Source organism: Dendrobates tinctorius, unplaced genomic scaffold (assembly GCF_039654945.1).
Source record: "Dendrobates tinctorius isolate UK_male_01 unplaced genomic scaffold, ASM3965494v1 ptg000006l, whole genome shotgun sequence".
In the NCBI taxonomy this organism is placed as follows: Eukaryota; Metazoa; Chordata; class Amphibia; order Anura; family Dendrobatidae; genus Dendrobates; species Dendrobates tinctorius.
This window is the reverse complement of record NW_027361674.1, coordinates 3157642-3171944: the sequence shown is the minus strand read 5'-3', so window position 1 is coordinate 3171944 and position 14303 is coordinate 3157642. Positions and strand designations below refer to the sequence as shown.

Here is a 14303-nt window from a genome sequence, read left to right as displayed (position 1 = left end):
GTCGCTATGGCAACGTGGGAGTGCTGAGAGACGGCTTTTACAACCAGCGAGACGGCTGGTCCATGGTGACCCGTCACTGACAGGAGCCCGGAGAGGGGCGGGGAAGAGAGTACAGCTTGGAAAGGTGTGGAGACCCGGGACCAACCCCCGCTGCTGGGGAGACAGGTAGTGCCGCCGTGCTCTCATTACCTGCCAGAGTGTGTTAGAGCGCTTCCCAATAGCTGCATCAGTAACCTGGAGCGCTCCCGATGTCAGCTGATTGGCTCCACAGCTGCATGTGTCCGGGCTCTGTGACCGTCACAACCCATGCATGGAGAGCCCAACACACAGTATACTCCATGCATGGGTTGTGCCTGTCACACAACAGCCCCCACACATGCAGCTGTGGAGCCAATCAGCTGATCATCGGGAGCGCTCCAGGTTACTGATGCAGCTATTAGGAAGGGCTATAGCTATTCAGATAAGCTCTTATCCAAAGCTATTTGATCATCCTTAATAACTAACAAAAAACACCTTCAAAGGTATCAAGCGTTTAATAACGTCCCTTAGTCTGTATCAGTAGGCTCCACAATCATGGGGAAGGCTGCTGACTTGACAGATGTGCAGAAGGCAGTCATTGACACACTGAGCTTGCTGCTCATAGAGTGCTGTATCCAAGCATATTAATGGAAGGTTGAGTGGAAGGAAAAAGTGTGGTAGAAAAAGGTGCACAATCAACCGGGATAACTGCAGCCTTGAAAGGATTGTTAAGAAAAGGCCATTCAAAAATTTGGGGGAGATTCACAAGGAGTGGACTGCTGCTGGAGTCATTGCTTCAAGAGCCACCACACACAGACATATCCAGGACATGGGCTGCAAGTGTCACATTCCTTGTGTCAAGCCACTCATGACCAATAGAGAATGCCAGAAGTGTCTTACCTGGGCCAAGGAGCAAAAGAACTGGACTGTTGCTCAGTGGTTCAAGGTGTTGCTTTCAGGTGAAAGTAAATTTTGCATTTCATTTGGAAATCAGTGTCCCAGAGTCTGGAGGAAGAGTGGTGAGGCAATCCAAGCTGCTTGAGGTCTAGTGTGAAGTTTCCACAATCAGTGATGGTTTGGGGAGCCATGTCATCTGCTGGTGTAGGTCCACTGTGTTTTATCAAGACCAAAGTCAGCGCAGCCACCTACCAGGAAACTTTATAGCACTTCATGCTTTCCTCTGCTGACAAGATTTTTGGAGATGGAAACGTCATTCTCCAGCAGGACTTGGCACCTGTCCACACTACCAAAAGTTGGTACCAATACCTGATTTAAAAACAACAGTATCACTGTGCTTGAATGGCCAGAAAACTCGCCTGACCTTAACTCCATAGAGAATCTATGGGGTATTGTCAAGAGGAAGATGAGAGACACCAGACCCAACAATGCAGACGAGCTGAAGGCTGCCATCAAAGCAACCTGGGCTTCCATAACACCTCATCAGTGCAACAGGCTGATAACATTTAAGCCTAAGTTCACACTAGGCATTTTTGCAGCTTTTTTAATGCAAATTTATATCTACATTTTACAGTACAAGCAACGTCTATGAGATTTCAGAAATCTCATGCACACACCTTGTTTTTTTTGTCATCAGGATTTTGTGCTTTGCATGGTTTTTTGCACACTGGAGAATGTCACTTCTTTCAGCGTTTTTCACCCATTAAAATGAATGGGCGGTGAAAAAGCGCTGAAAACCCCCCACCAAAAACGCAGGTACCAGGTTTTGCTGCGTTTTTTGTTCCAAAACATGATTCTATAGAATAGGACTTCACAAGAGACAAATCTAGCATGCCAAAACTGCCGCAAACAATGCAAAAAAAAAAACAAGGAAAGCATGTTTTTTTTTTTTTTCTGCAGCTACTTTTCTACCAAGAGATCAGGTTTTGCTGCAGGAAAAAAAACCGCTGACAAAAAAACCTAGTGTGTACTCGCCCTTAGTGGTATAATAGGTGACAATACAAGACGGGGAAATTCCAGGCTCTTCCACCAATAATAACTTAACCACATGTACATCTATCAATAGTAATACTCTAAATACTCCGCCCTGACGGAGGATCCACCCTGATCTGAGAAGACAAGTTCTTTTACCTGGAATTAGGAAATCATTGCTCTCCTATGCTCACCAGAGGAATTACACTGAGGTAGGTCCTGTCCAAACACACAGCGCTCACGGGTAGGATGGGAAGCAAATATCTACATTGCCTTTTTTTTTTTTTTTTTTTTTTTTTTTTAACTTGAAAGCATGTTAACATAATTTGGCACATTCCAGCGCTAGTAATATCATGTTATTTGTGCACAGAGCTGATCGTTATCCAAGCCCTTAATACGGTGTCTGAGAGGAGGCATCAATATGGCTTTTTCATTTATGGTTTAGAGTCGGCCAGCAACATCATAGAAAGCAAAGTTTATGCAGCAAATGTGTAAGTGCTTATGAGGCTAAAACTACTGTGGACTGTGCAAGTTCTCAGGCTGTGATTCCCATGGTTTAGCTGCTTGATGGTGGACTCTTCTAGTTAGTATAAAAACATTCTGGTTTCACGGTCCATACCAGCACTACAATTTTCAGACTAGCCGCTGGTTGCCTGATCAAACGTGAAAGGTTCATGCATGCTTTTGTGGTTATTGAGTTTGGGTCAAGAGATTTGCTAACCCAAACTCAACATTGGTTGGTTACAGTCCATACACAAATGTGTGAAACCAACCTAAGTTGGGAAAACTATTGTCCCCTCTTCAATATGTTCCCTTAAGTGGCTGACAACTGAATTTTATGCACCTACTTGGAGTAGGTCAAGCCTGGATGATGATCAGCCATTGATGGAGCTGGACCAAAATTTACATGTAATGAGTCCAGGCAGTATGGGAACATGGTGTAAATATGGAAAAAACGGAGAACATTTTTATTGGGTACCATGTATGCTGGTGGACTTATCTATCATCCAATGTGCTTTAATGAGACATTGGGCATACTTTTTTCCCATCTAATCTTAGGAGCATTTTACCATACCCCGTAGAGATACACAGCATATTTCTAAAGGCCCTTTTACATTTAGCGATGCACCAGCGATCCGACCAGCGATCCCACCCGGTCAGGATCGCTGGTGCATCGCTAAATGATCGCTAGTGAGCTTTCATACAGAAAGACCTCACAGCGATTCAGCAGCGACGCAGCGCACGATACTTACCATTCACACACAGCGATCCTGCGTCCTCCCGCCCGCCTCCACGCGTCGCTGGACGTCACAGCAGGAAGTCCCAGCAGGAAGCAGACGACGAGAAATGGAGCCGGACATTCTCGCGCGATCAGCGATGGACAGCGGGGGAGCCGGTCGCTGGTAAGTATCACACATAGCGATATCGCTAGCAATATCGCTATAACGTCACAAAACCAGTGACGTTTTAGCGATATTGCTAGCGATATCGCTTAGTGTAAAACCCCCTTAAGGCTAGTTTCACATTAGCGTTTTTTAGCGCTGCGCTTCATGCGCAATGGAAACGCATACAAAAAAAGCTTCATGCGTTTTGCTTGCGTTTTTTAAGCGTATGCGTTTTAACCAGTTTCTAGCTACCTTGGATCTAATCCTTATAAACAGGGAGGAAATGGTTGAGGAGGTAAAAGTGGCTGGGACCCTAGGAGGTAGCGACCATGCTATTTTAGAATTTTGGATAACTAGAGGCGGAAGACCTGTGAAGACTCAGACGTCAAGGTTAGATTTCAGAAAGGCAGATTTTAAGGGATTCAGAAAGAGAATTGGAGAGATCCAATGGCTGGATATCCTTAAAGACAAAAATGTCCAGGAAGGATGGGAAATCTTGAAAAATGAAATTCTCAAAGCACAGTTGTTAACAATTCCGAAAAGAGGGAAGAATAGGAAGCAGTTAAGGAAACCAGGATGGATGAACACAGAACTTAAGCACATGCTAAAAAGGAAGAAAAAAATGTTTATAAAATGGAAAGAGGGAGGCATATCTAAAGAAGAATATAATGCTGTCTGCAGAACCTGCAGGGCACAAATCAGATTAGCTAAAGCTGAAAATGAATTGAGGCTTGCAAGAGATGTCAAAAGCAATAATAAAGGATTTTGGGGATATGTCAAAAGTAAAAGAAAAGTCAAAGATGCTATAGGATTTTTACAGGATGAAAATGATGAAATGGTAAGACAGGATGTTGAGAAGGCTGAACTTTTAAATTCCTATTTTGCATCTGTTTTCTCTCAGAAAGGAAATGTAACATCAACTGTTATTCACTGTCCTATTAAGGGAATAGAAGAATCCAGGATATCTATAAACAGAAAGATAGTGAGGAAACACTTAGCTAGCCTAAATGAATTCAAGTCTCCAGGTCCAGATGAATTACACCCCAGAGTACTGAAGGAGATAGCAGAAGAAATTTTTGAACCCCTCTCTATAATCTTTGAAAATTCTTGGAGAACAGGAGAAGTGCCAGAAGACTGGAGAAGAGCAAATGTTGTTCCTATCTTCAAAAAGGGGAAGAAGGTGGACCCAGGTAACTATAGGCCGGTGAGTCTGACTTCTATACCAGGAAAGATCTTTGAACAAATTATTAAACAACATGTATGTCAATACCTGGATAAGAATGAAGTGATTAAACAGAGTCAGCATGGGTTTGTAACTAATAAGTCATGTCAGACTAACTTAATTTCCTTCTATGACGGTATCACTGATTGGGTGGATCAAGGAAATGCTGTAGATATAGTATATCTTGACTTCAGCAAAGCATTTGACAAAGTCTCTCATACAATCCTTATTGAAAAAATGATTAAGTATGGAATGGACAAGGCAACTGTTAGGTGGATTCATAACTGGCTTAGTGATCGGACCCAAAGAGTGGTCGTAAATGGCTGCACATCCAGTTGGAAGAATGTCTCAAGTGGGGTACCACAGGGCTCTGTCCTGGGCCCTGTATTGTTCAACATCTTTATCAACGATTTAGATGAAGGAATTGAGGGTAAACTGATTAAATTTGCTGATGACACAAAGCTAGGAGGGATAGCTAATACTAGAGAAGAGAGAGAGAGGATTCAAAAAGATTTAAATAAACTGGAGAAGTGGGCAGCAACTAACAGAATGGTTTTTAACAGGGAGAAATGCAAAGTACTACATCTGGGCAATAAAAATGGAAAAAGCATATATAGAATGGGAGGAATAGGGCTAAGTGACAGCACATGTGAAAAAGACTTGGGTATACTAATAGATCACAGACTGAATATGAGTCAACAGTGTGATGCAGCAGCAAAAAAGGCAAATGCAATTCTAGGATGTATTAACAGAAGCATACAGTCTAGATCACGTGAAGTCATTATTTCCCTCTACTCCTCTTTGGTCAGACCTCATCTGGAATATTGTGTCCAGTTTTGGGCACCACATTTTAAAAAAGACATCAACAAACTGGAGCAAGTTCAGAAAAGAGCGACCAGAATGGTGACCGGTCTGCAAACCCTGTCTTATGAGGAAAGGTTGCAGGATTTGGGAATGTTTAGTTTGCAAAAGAGAAGACTGAGAGGAGACTTAATAGCTGTCTACAAATATCTAAAGGGCTGTCACATTGTAGAAGGATCAACTTTATTCTCATTTGCACAAGGAAAGACTAGAAGCAATGGGATGAAACTGAATGGGAGGAGACACAGATTAGATATTAGAAAAAACTTTTTGACAGTTAGAGTGATCAATGAGTGGAACAGGCTGCCACGAGAAGTGGTGAGTTCTCCTTCAATGGAAGTCTTCAAACAGAGGCTGGACAGACATCTGACTGGGATGATTTAGCGAATCCTGCTTTGAGCAGGGGGTTGGACCAGATGGCCCAGGAGGTCCCTTCCAACTCTACGATTCTATGATTCTATGATTCAAGTTAACAGTAAAAACGCATGTGATTTCAAACGCAGGCGTGCGCATGTCCATGCACTCGCCTGTGTTCCCATAGACTGTAATGTGTTATTTTTCTGCATTCCGTGCGCAAGCGTGCACATGCGTTTTGTTTTTTTGTTTACGCCGCTGGACGGACCCAAAAATGTAACAGGTTGCATCGGGCACGCCTAGGCGCACACTACAAAAAAAATGCATGCGCACGAAAACGCATACGAACGCGTGCAAATGCTAGACCATGCGCCGGCCATGTTAAATATAAGGGCGCATGGACGCACGCGATGCGCTGCGCTAAGAAACGCTAATGTGAAACCAGCCTAAGGTGTTGTCAGCATGGCACAATGAATGATCACAGCTTTAGACCTCATTTAAGTAGTGGTATTTGACTAAAAAACATTGAGAAACATAATTGTCAGAACCAACCAGTTTCGGCAGTCAGTCGATCATCTAATCTGTCTATGGGCCATTTCAAATCACTGTAAGGTATGCTGCCGATGTGGTGGCTCTCTCATAGAGCACATGGAAGTACTCAGAAAAGTATTTCTGCATATGGAACAGTAGTGGGAGAAAGCTGTCAGCCGATCAATCATACAGATAAGTGGAGACCCAGTGTGCGTGGTGCGTGTGGTCAGTCAGGACAGGAGAGTGCTAAGCCATCAATAGACATCTTTTCCTTTGAGAAGGCAGGGTCAGACATATAATGGATTGTGAAAGTATTCACCCCCCCCTTATCATTTTTTTGTGCTTTGCTACATTACAACATGGAATTTCACTTTTTTTTTTTGCATCCGTTCATGTAAGGAACATGCCTACAACTGTGAACATTTGGTTTTCTTTTTATTGTGAAGCAAACAACAAATGGGACACCATAACTGAAAGCTTCAGTGTGCATAACTATCCCCCCCCCCCAAAGTGTCAGTACTTTCTTTTGTTGCAATTACAGCTGCAAGCTGCTTTAGATCAATCTCTGATCTTTCCATATCTTGCCACTGGGATTTTTGCCCATTTCTCAAGGAAAAACTGCTCAGGCTCCTTTAAGTCTGACCACATAGTCTCAACTTTGATTAGGCCTCTCCAAAGCATGTACACGTTTCCCCTTAAACCACTCAAGTGTTGGTTTGGCAGTATGTTTTGGGGAATTGTCTTGTTGGAAGGTGAACCTCCATCCCATTCTCAAATCGTTGACAGACTGAAACAGATTTTGCTCAAGAATATCCCTGTATTTTTGCACCATCCATCTTCCCCCTCGACAGGCCACTTTCTATGTCTCTGTTGCCGAAAAACATCCCCACAACATGATGCTGCCACCACTATGTTTCACTGTGGGGATGGTGTTCTTATGCTGATGATTTGTGTTGGTTTGGCGTTTACCTTGTTGGCCAAAAAGTTCAATTTTTGTTTCATTTGACCACAGCACTTTCCTCCATACATTTGGTTAGTCTCTCACATGTCTATTCGCAAACTGAAAATGAGCCTTACAATTTTTGTGTGTAAACAAAGACTTTTTTCTACCTACTCTTTCATTAAGGTCAACTCTATGGAGTGTATGGCTTATTGTTGTCGTATGGAAAGATACTCCAGTCTCTGCTTGGGAACCTTGCAGCTCCTTCAGGGGTACCTTTGGTCTCTGTGCCTTTCTGATTAATGACCTCCTTGCCTGGGCTGAGAGTTGTGGTGGGCGACCCTCTCTTAGCAGGTTTGTTGTCATGCCATGTTCTTTCCATTTATGATATTGGATTTGATGGTGCTTCGGAGGATCATCATAGATTGGGATATTTTTTAAAACCCAACTCTGACTTGTTCTTCTCTTCAACTTTTGTCCCTGACTTGTTTGGAGATCTCCTTGGTCTTCATGTTGTTTGATTAGTGGAGCGTAAAGTGTATGTACTAACAGACGTGTGACACTTAGATTGCACACATGAGGACATCCTGTCACTAAGCATGTGACTTATGAAGGTAATTCCTTGCACCAGAAATTTTTAGGGGGTTCATAGCAAAAGGGATGATTTGGGACACGCCGATTTTTAATTTTTATCCTGTAAATATAATTTTTGCCTATATTTTTCTCACTTCACCAACTTAAAACTATTTAGTGCTGATGCATCCATCCCACACAAATCAGATTACAAAAATTGAAACACAGATTGTAATGTAAATAGCCAAGGGGGTGAATAATTTCGCAAGCCACTGTATTTGCAATCATCGTAGTTGTAGAGGAGATAGGTAGTATGTGTGCCCTGAGTTTGTAGCTGGGCCCTAATTTTTTGGCACATTTTCTATTGATGTCTATAGAAGCTCTGACTTTGTCTGCTTAAAAAAAAAAAAAACTATGCTGGATTAATCCAACCAACGAGCTCCTAAACTCCACACTAAAGGGAACCTGACATCCGAAAATTACCTGCTAAGCTAATCCCAGGCTCCTGCAGGCAATTGCATGAGAATTATAATGATGATTGTAGCTGAACTAAGTGTGTAGTTGTTTTCTTATACTTATCAAGCAAAAACATGCCTTTGTGAGTATAAAACCCTGACCCAGAGTCATCGGGGCGGTATAGTGTACAGGCCGAGTCACCAATTCCTTTCACTTTGATCGTTCACTCCAGCCAGGTGACGTCAGCCCAGACATCTGTGAAATCCAGCACAGATACTTCTGGTCTAAGACATAGGCATTCTGAGCTCGGATCGTGCAAGTCTCTGCACTGAATTTCAGACTTCACTTGGTTAGAGCGATAACATTGAAGGGGCGTTTCTTCAAACCATGACTCTGCCAGTATACCAACCTGATGACTCAGAGTAGCGGTTTTCCACTCTTGAAGGCAAGTTTTTACTTGATAATTATAGCAAAAACACTACACAAGGAGCCTGGGATTCTGATGTCCAGTCCATCGATACACTTAGGATCTGTCATTAATATTAGATCCGTTCACAATGTATGGCCATTCTCTGGTACAGAGATTCTGCTCCTATTGAAGGGAATAGGAGCTTAGCTGCAATACAAAGGCCACTGCATAATGTACAGAGTTGAGCTTTTATTCCCCTTGTAGCTGAAAACCGCTGATCTGTGTGGGTGCATGGTGTCGGTCACCCAACAGCGTGCCTAGGGATCAGTCATCAGTATGAGAATTCTGGGGAAGAAAACTTTTTAAATTATCTTTCTCTGATACAAGTAAAGTGGATTTGTCAGCAGATTTTTACTATATAAACTGCATACCTTATAAAATATATCTTAAACTTGAGACTGATATAGAGTTGAGGGCCAACATTTTTGAGACTGAGACACAACTTTTGGTCTTTACAAAGTTTGCTCCTTCAGTGTTTATAGACCTTTTATTCGAATGTTTCTATGGTTACTGAAGTACAATCAGCATTTCATAAGTTTTTAAATTTTTGTTGACAAATACATCAAGTTTATGTAACAACAATATTTTCAGCGTTGAACCTTATTTCTCCGGACTTCTGCCCTTCGCCCCCTGGCAGCTGGATATCTGCTTCTCGGCTGGATCCTGACTGGTGATCGCCCATTCTTGTCTCATCAGTGCTTGGACTTTATCCCAATTTCTGTGTGTTTGTTTGTCATCCCAGTTTTTGAGGATTGATCACAGGTTCTCAGTGGGATTGAGATATGGGGAGTTTCCTGGCCATGGACCTAAAATGTTAATGTTTTGTTCACTGAGCCACTTGGTGATCACTTTTGCCTTGTGACGGTCTCCATCATGCTGTTAAGTGTTGAGCTCCTGTAATTATGCCACATAGCCATCTAATGTTGACAAGCTACACCCTGCAGAAATATTGTTTTTTTTAGGCCTCTTTAAGTATATTTTGTATAGGTAATATTAGACGTTATGAGGCCGTTTGAGCCACATAACATGGTCATCTCCTACCACAGACTGTGTGGGCACCTTGCTGCCATATTGACTCCTGTATCTACCAGGACTCTTACTTGCAGCCATGTAATCTGGGTCAGCAGGAGAAATTCCTGTTCTAGCTTGTCAGGGAAACAGCTGTTTTCTGTGGATGCTTTGCGGTTCAGCACAGAGGTTTATGTCCTGATATATTCCTAGCCGCAGTCCTAGCCTGCAGATTAAGAGCTCATCGCTGCAGCGAGATTCCAGGCACGTGCACACTGACTCCTCACTACAGCACCAGCTCACCGGCAAAGAGGCTGCTGCAGTTGTATGTGGGTGGTTTGTGGCTCTTAATTTATCTGATTTAAGCAGGAAGATAAATTCAGGGAATTTACTAAATATAATTTGTATTAATATTATCGTAAAATGATCTATTAAAACTGACACATGAAAAAGAAAGGTGTTCATAAGCTGCTCACAGATCCCATATATTTCTAAATACCACAAAATGAGCAGATGGAAAATGATCAAGAGGTCACATTGCATGTCGCTATGAATTTTACTTTAGTCATTTCCCTACAAGCCCAACTCTACAGAACAAAGGGTTTCTTATTTGGAAATAATGAGGTTTATGCTGTTGCAATGTCCTCCAGGACCATGAAGTTAAAGGGTTTCTCTTAGATTCTGGACAGCTTCAAACAACCCCTTTCTAGAGCCAGAGTTTAAGAAAAACCCCAAAAACCTGTGGTTTACTCACCCTCCAGCGCTATCCCAGTGTCTGTATCTCTATCATGTGACGGTCCTGCAGCCATTCAGCGTGCTCAGTAGATCTGCCAAAGTTGACAAGATGAGCCGCTGAACTCCCTGACTGACTGCAGCTCAGTTGATGTGATGTCACCGCTGCAGACAATAACAGGCAATAGTTGACACTCAATTCTACAATCTGAGAGTGTGAAAAAGGGGTTTAAGCAAACTCTGGCTTTGGAAAGCATTTTTTTGAAAGCGAAAAACCCATTTAAAAGTCAACTGAGAACTGCTGTGATTTGGACACCACTGGTTTAGATGAGCGCATACCGATCATCTGAATCCATTTTTTTTATTGCCAAAGTTGGCTACACTACTACAGTGCTTTGCATCTTAAAGGAGTTATCAAACCCCTTGAAATCTTACATGACAGAAGCAGTAATTCTCACCCGGCTCCTAGCAATAACATTGTTGATATCACATATGACCGCTGCAGCCTATCACTGGCCTTAGTGGCGGAGACACATCACCAGTCAATAATTCACTGGAATAATCACAGGTCAGCATGTTATATCATCTCTGGAGTTTTTGGTAAATCAAGACCAATGAGATGTAGTAAATTATGTGTTCAGTAAGTGGTAGATGATCAGTAACTGCGAACCTCTAGAACAGGGGTGGGGAATCCTTTTTCTGCCAGGGGCCATTTGGATATTTATACCATCCTTCTGGGGCCGTACAAACTCCGCCCACAAAGTACATCCTGACTCTGGCACTGGTGTCAGGACGTAATCTTTCATTGCATGCCCTTCAGTGTTCAGTAGTGAACACTGCATGTGTGTGCTCACTGATGAAGAAGAAATTAATGAACTGGTGGCAATCAAAATATAACTCCCTGCCAAAGTACTGTGGTCCCTGTGAATCTGCCCGGGGGCCGATTTAAAGGTCATCGAGGGCCGTAAATGGCCCTGGGGCCTGGGGTTCCCCACACCTGCTCTAGAACAAGCAAACCTATCCTGGATTTCAGATAACACAAAGTAAGCCAAAACTTTATCGGCATAGCTATGACTTCCTCCAGTTCCAGCCCATCTTCTCCCTCAATAACAAGAATAAAGTGTCGGAATCATGGCGATGGAGTTGGAGTCTGTATAAAATGCACTAAAGGTACTGTCACACTTAGCGATGTACCAGCGATCCCGACCAGCGATATGACGCTGTCAGGATCGCTGGTACATCGCTAAGTGGTCGCTAGTGAGCTGCCACACAGGCAGATCTCACTAGCGACATCGCTGGGGACGGGGGTCGCTACTTACCTGTCAGACGTGGCAATCCTGCGTCCTCCCGCCCGGCTCCACGCGTCGCTCGTTGTCACAGCAGGAAGCTGACGACGAGAAACAGTCCTGAACGTTCTCGCGCGATCAGCGATAAGCAGCGGGGGAGCGGGTTGTTGGTAAGTATCAGATACAGAGATATCGCTAGCAATATCGCTATAACGTCACTAGTTATAGCGATATTGCTAGCGATATCTCTTAGTGTGACAGGCCCTTAACGTTGACTCCAAAAATATATAATTGGATACAGCAGGGCGTGCTGTAAATGTTTTCCTAAGAATTTGGGAAAGTTATTAAATGCCCTTTAAATGTCTGTTCTGTTCCTGATCTAAGGATCTCGGCTTTTAGTTGAGATGAATCTGTCTTGACACTTTATGTACGTGCTCGGTAGTGAGGCAGGGCTGTGAAGTCTGAAGTCAGGAAAATTGAGGTGTCCAAGTCTGGGGTTTGGCTTACGACTCCAGAGCCCTGGTTGGAACAATGAAAGTTAACCCTTTTAGCTTTTAACCATTGCAAGAACAGTGCTTTGAAATGCCTCATCGGAAAAGAGCTTTGACCGCCCATGGATACTGCCTCTTCATTCATTGGCTATAGGACAGGCTAAGCGCAGTACTCCGCCTACAATCCATCCCAATAGGGCATTTCAGAGCCCTGTTCTTGTGTGTCCCAGCAGTCCCGGTGATAACTTGAAATAATAGGAATAACCCTTTAAATTTGAGATAGTAGTACATGCATAGTACTATGAGAAATGCGATTAACATGTTGCTGAAAACTGTCCTCTCTTTCAGTTTAGATAATAAACGAAGGATTATCAGAGAATGGATATGGGTAATCAACATGCTTCAATCACAGCCCTTCAGGAGATCCAACGGAAAGTCAAAGATCTTGAGCAGAATGTGGCAAGCTTCAGCGGCTTACAGTGTGACCCTGAGTACAAAAAGTTAGAGAAAGCTCTGACCAAACATCTCTTTGAGATTGAATCTATAGATACAGAAGGAAAAGGGAGCATTCAGCAGGCCCGGAGGAGAGCTATTGAGGAGGTGGAAAGGCTTCTGAAAGAACTGGAGAAGACTGCAAACCATCCTTGTCGACTGGAGATCGAGCAGATTTTCAAGGAGGTTCAAAACCTGGTAGGTCAGCAGATAGGACCTTTGTATGGAGGGAGAGGATGCATCACAGAAGAGTTCGAAGAAGGTATTCAGAACATTCTTATGAGACTTACACAAGTCAAGACAGAGGGAAAAGCCTCCTTAAGAAAAGCTAGATATCGCACTTTAACTAAAGTTCTTGCAATTCAAGATATACTGGAAAACTGCTTGAAGCAGCAGGTGCTGGCCCTTCCCCTCTCCACTGATGCTCATCCATCCATATCTAAGATTAACTCCATTATGTGTGAAGTCAACAAGGCCCGCGCAAATCTGATGGCTCTCCTTGCTGGCGTAAGTGAATGTGAAACTTACAGACACTTATCTTGCGTCCTCTCCGGGTTCATAGCAGAACTGGACGCTTTAGATGTTTCCGGACATGTAGAAGTGAGGACATACAGGAAAGAGGTAGTTGAAGAAATCAACAGCTTATTTAAATATCTAGACATCGAAGAGGAAGCCCACTTCACCAGTGCTTATGACCTGGCTAAGAACCAGTCCATAGTCCAAATCGAAATGATCCGTCAACGACTGGCCGACATAAAAGCCAGTCTGTTGGAAAGACAAAACAACGTGTCTGAAATTCACTTGGGAACCAAATCTGAACTCCAGAGTCTTATAGCCCAGTTGGATGAAGTAAGTGTAGAGAAGAATCCTTGCATACGAGAAGCGAGAAGGAGAGCTGTGGTGGAGGTTCAGACTGTCATCACGTACACTGACCTCAAGGAGGCTATTGAAAGGAGACACAACATTGGCGATCAAGTCAATCCAGAACACCCTTCTCACATCGCCGTGTGGAGAGTTCTTGGGAGCCTGTCCGAGCTTCAGAGAGAAGTCCTGTCCTTTGACGGCAGAAGGGCAGATAGAAATTACATGAGGTTAGAAGAGCTCCTCACCAAGCAGCTGCTCGCTCTAGATGCCATTGATTCACAAGGTGACGAGCGGTCTAAAACGGCAAGGAAACAAGCAGTAAAGTTCGCCAATAATATCCTGAGCTATTTAGACATGAAAACGGATGAATGGGAATATTAGGATTTGGTTTACCTAAACTTGCACAAAATTAATGATTGTAGTAAAAAATAAAAACGTGAAGTTGATAATTTTATGACTTGGTACACCAAAGCCTGGTGTAAAACCGGTGTTTTTTTTTTTTTTTTTATTTTCTGTCTTTATGAATATTCTTCCAAAGAACCATTCCTACACATACAAGATTGAGAAGCTGAATGATGACATATCCAAAGCTAGTGACATAGAATTCTATGTATCCGCTCTTGGTATCGGGCGTTGTAATTATTGGGTTCTAGCCAATAAGCCATCAGTTTATGAAAGTTTATTGTTGTATT

General features: G+C 43.0%; 1 protein-coding gene across 2 annotated transcripts; it reads left to right on the top strand.

Moving 5' to 3' along the window:
* The first annotated feature begins 26 nt into the window (after positions 1 to 26).
* BAG5 (BAG cochaperone 5) lies at positions 27 to 14065 on the top strand. Of its 2 annotated transcripts, none has more exons than XM_073570082.1 (2): positions 27 to 165; positions 12604 to 14065. In XM_073570082.1, exon 2 carries the CDS (start codon positions 12634 to 12636, stop codon positions 13990 to 13992), a length of 1359 nt encoding a protein of 452 aa, XP_073426183.1. In that variant the 5' UTR covers positions 27 to 165; positions 12604 to 12633; the 3' UTR covers positions 13993 to 14065. The 2 variants fall into 2 exon arrangements, with proteins under 2 accessions (XP_073426183.1, XP_073426192.1); XM_073570091.1 differs by having other exon boundaries at positions 28 to 165; positions 12609 to 14065.
* Positions 14066 to 14303: the final 238 nt, after the last annotated feature.